This window comes from Micromesistius poutassou, assembly GCF_964030765.1.
Source record: "Micromesistius poutassou genome assembly, chromosome: 2".
Taxonomy (NCBI): domain Eukaryota; kingdom Metazoa; phylum Chordata; class Actinopteri; order Gadiformes; family Gadidae; genus Micromesistius; species Micromesistius poutassou.
The window spans coordinates 19,694,940-19,696,276 of record NC_140272.1 but is presented as its reverse complement, the minus strand read 5'-3'; the positions used below and the strand labels follow the sequence as shown (position 1 = coordinate 19,696,276).

At 54.7% G+C, this 1,337-nt stretch overlaps 1 protein-coding gene across 1 annotated transcript in view; it reads right to left on the bottom strand.

The window, feature by feature from the left end:
• Window positions 1-436: 436 nt before the first annotated feature.
• gpr27 (G protein-coupled receptor 27) overlaps window positions 437-1,337 on the bottom strand; it is a gene marked incomplete at both ends in the record, with an annotated part of 1,179 nt that continues 278 nt past the window's right edge. Inside the window, one exon of the mRNA XM_084463467.1 lies at window positions 437-1,337. This exon is cut by the window's right edge and continues 182 nt beyond it. Coding sequence (XP_084319593.1) covers window positions 437-1,337 — 901 coding nt within the window.

The following is a 1,337-nucleotide window of genomic DNA, read 5'->3' as shown; positions in this document are numbered from 1 at the left end:
GAACCCCAGAGTCCCTTTGCACATCAGTAGAAAATGAAGCATGATCACACTTTATATTACAAGGGGGATGGTTGGTAAACCATCCCTCAACATCATCATCATCATCATCATCATCATCATCATCATCATCAACAACACGACAATCTCACAAAGAATAGCCTAATAATCTGTAAAACAGCCTATACTTAAATCCGTGATAGGTTTCGAAAGTGTACAACATGTTTGACTAGAAAACAAATCATTAAAATAAGAATCTCCATGTACAGTATTTACACACATTCCTTTTGCATTTCATGTTTAAAAAGACGCCTTTACAATATGCCATTGGCAGGCTATTCAAAAAAGAAAATGTGAAACCTTTCCAGAAAAGGGAAAAGTTATTGTCTTAGGACTGGAACAAAGCCATGGAGACAACAAGACAGCGCGCCAGAGAGACTCAGATGACACAATACGGCTCCATCGGAGTTTGCGTCTGGAGACACCAGGGCAGGCAGGCTCTGAGCCGCACCCGGAGCTCCCTGTTGAACGCCAGGCTGATGATGGGGTTGGCCCCCGCCTGGACGAAGGTCATCCACACGGCGGCGGTGAGATACACCTGGGGCAGGGCGGCCCCCTTGACGAATATCCGAACGTAGCACGCGATCCAATACGGCGCCCACAGCACCAGGAACGAAAGCGTGATCATGTAGTACATTTTCCCGATGCGTTTTTCCATTTTAAACTCGTCGAACACCAGAAGCCTCCTCGCGGCCGCCCCGTTATGGCTCGTGGCTTGCCGTATGCCGACCAGCGTCGGTGGGGTCGGACCCCGTCCGAACCCCGCGATCCAATTGGCGGCCGCTTGCCCGGTCGCTCCGGGACCGTGGAAAGTCCAGTTCTGGCTGATGGCCGGTACCAGCTGGGCCGGTTTCATCTTGCGGTGATCGTGGACAAAACAGAGCATCTTCACGTAAACGACGTGCGTCGTGCTCACGATGACGGCCAGCATCAGCATGAAGCCCAGCGTGTCGTTCGCCTTGATGTAGCGGTGCTCGAAGATGCACTGTTCCTCCTCGCGGACGAACGTGTACGTGCCGACGTCGAAGACCGGCGGGAACGCCATGGCCACGGAGAGCGTCCACGCGGCGCAGATCACCGCCGCGCTGGTGCACAGAGTCATCCGCTTCGAGTAGAAGCGGTGGTGGGCCACCGCCATGTAGCGGGTGACGCTGACGCAGAACAGCAGGAACGCCACGTGGAAGCAGAAGAGCACCGAGAGGAAGGCGACCAGCTTGCAGCACAGCGCGCTGCCGCCCCAGGAGGAGCCGCGGTGCACGGACGCCATCACGAAGGGCAGG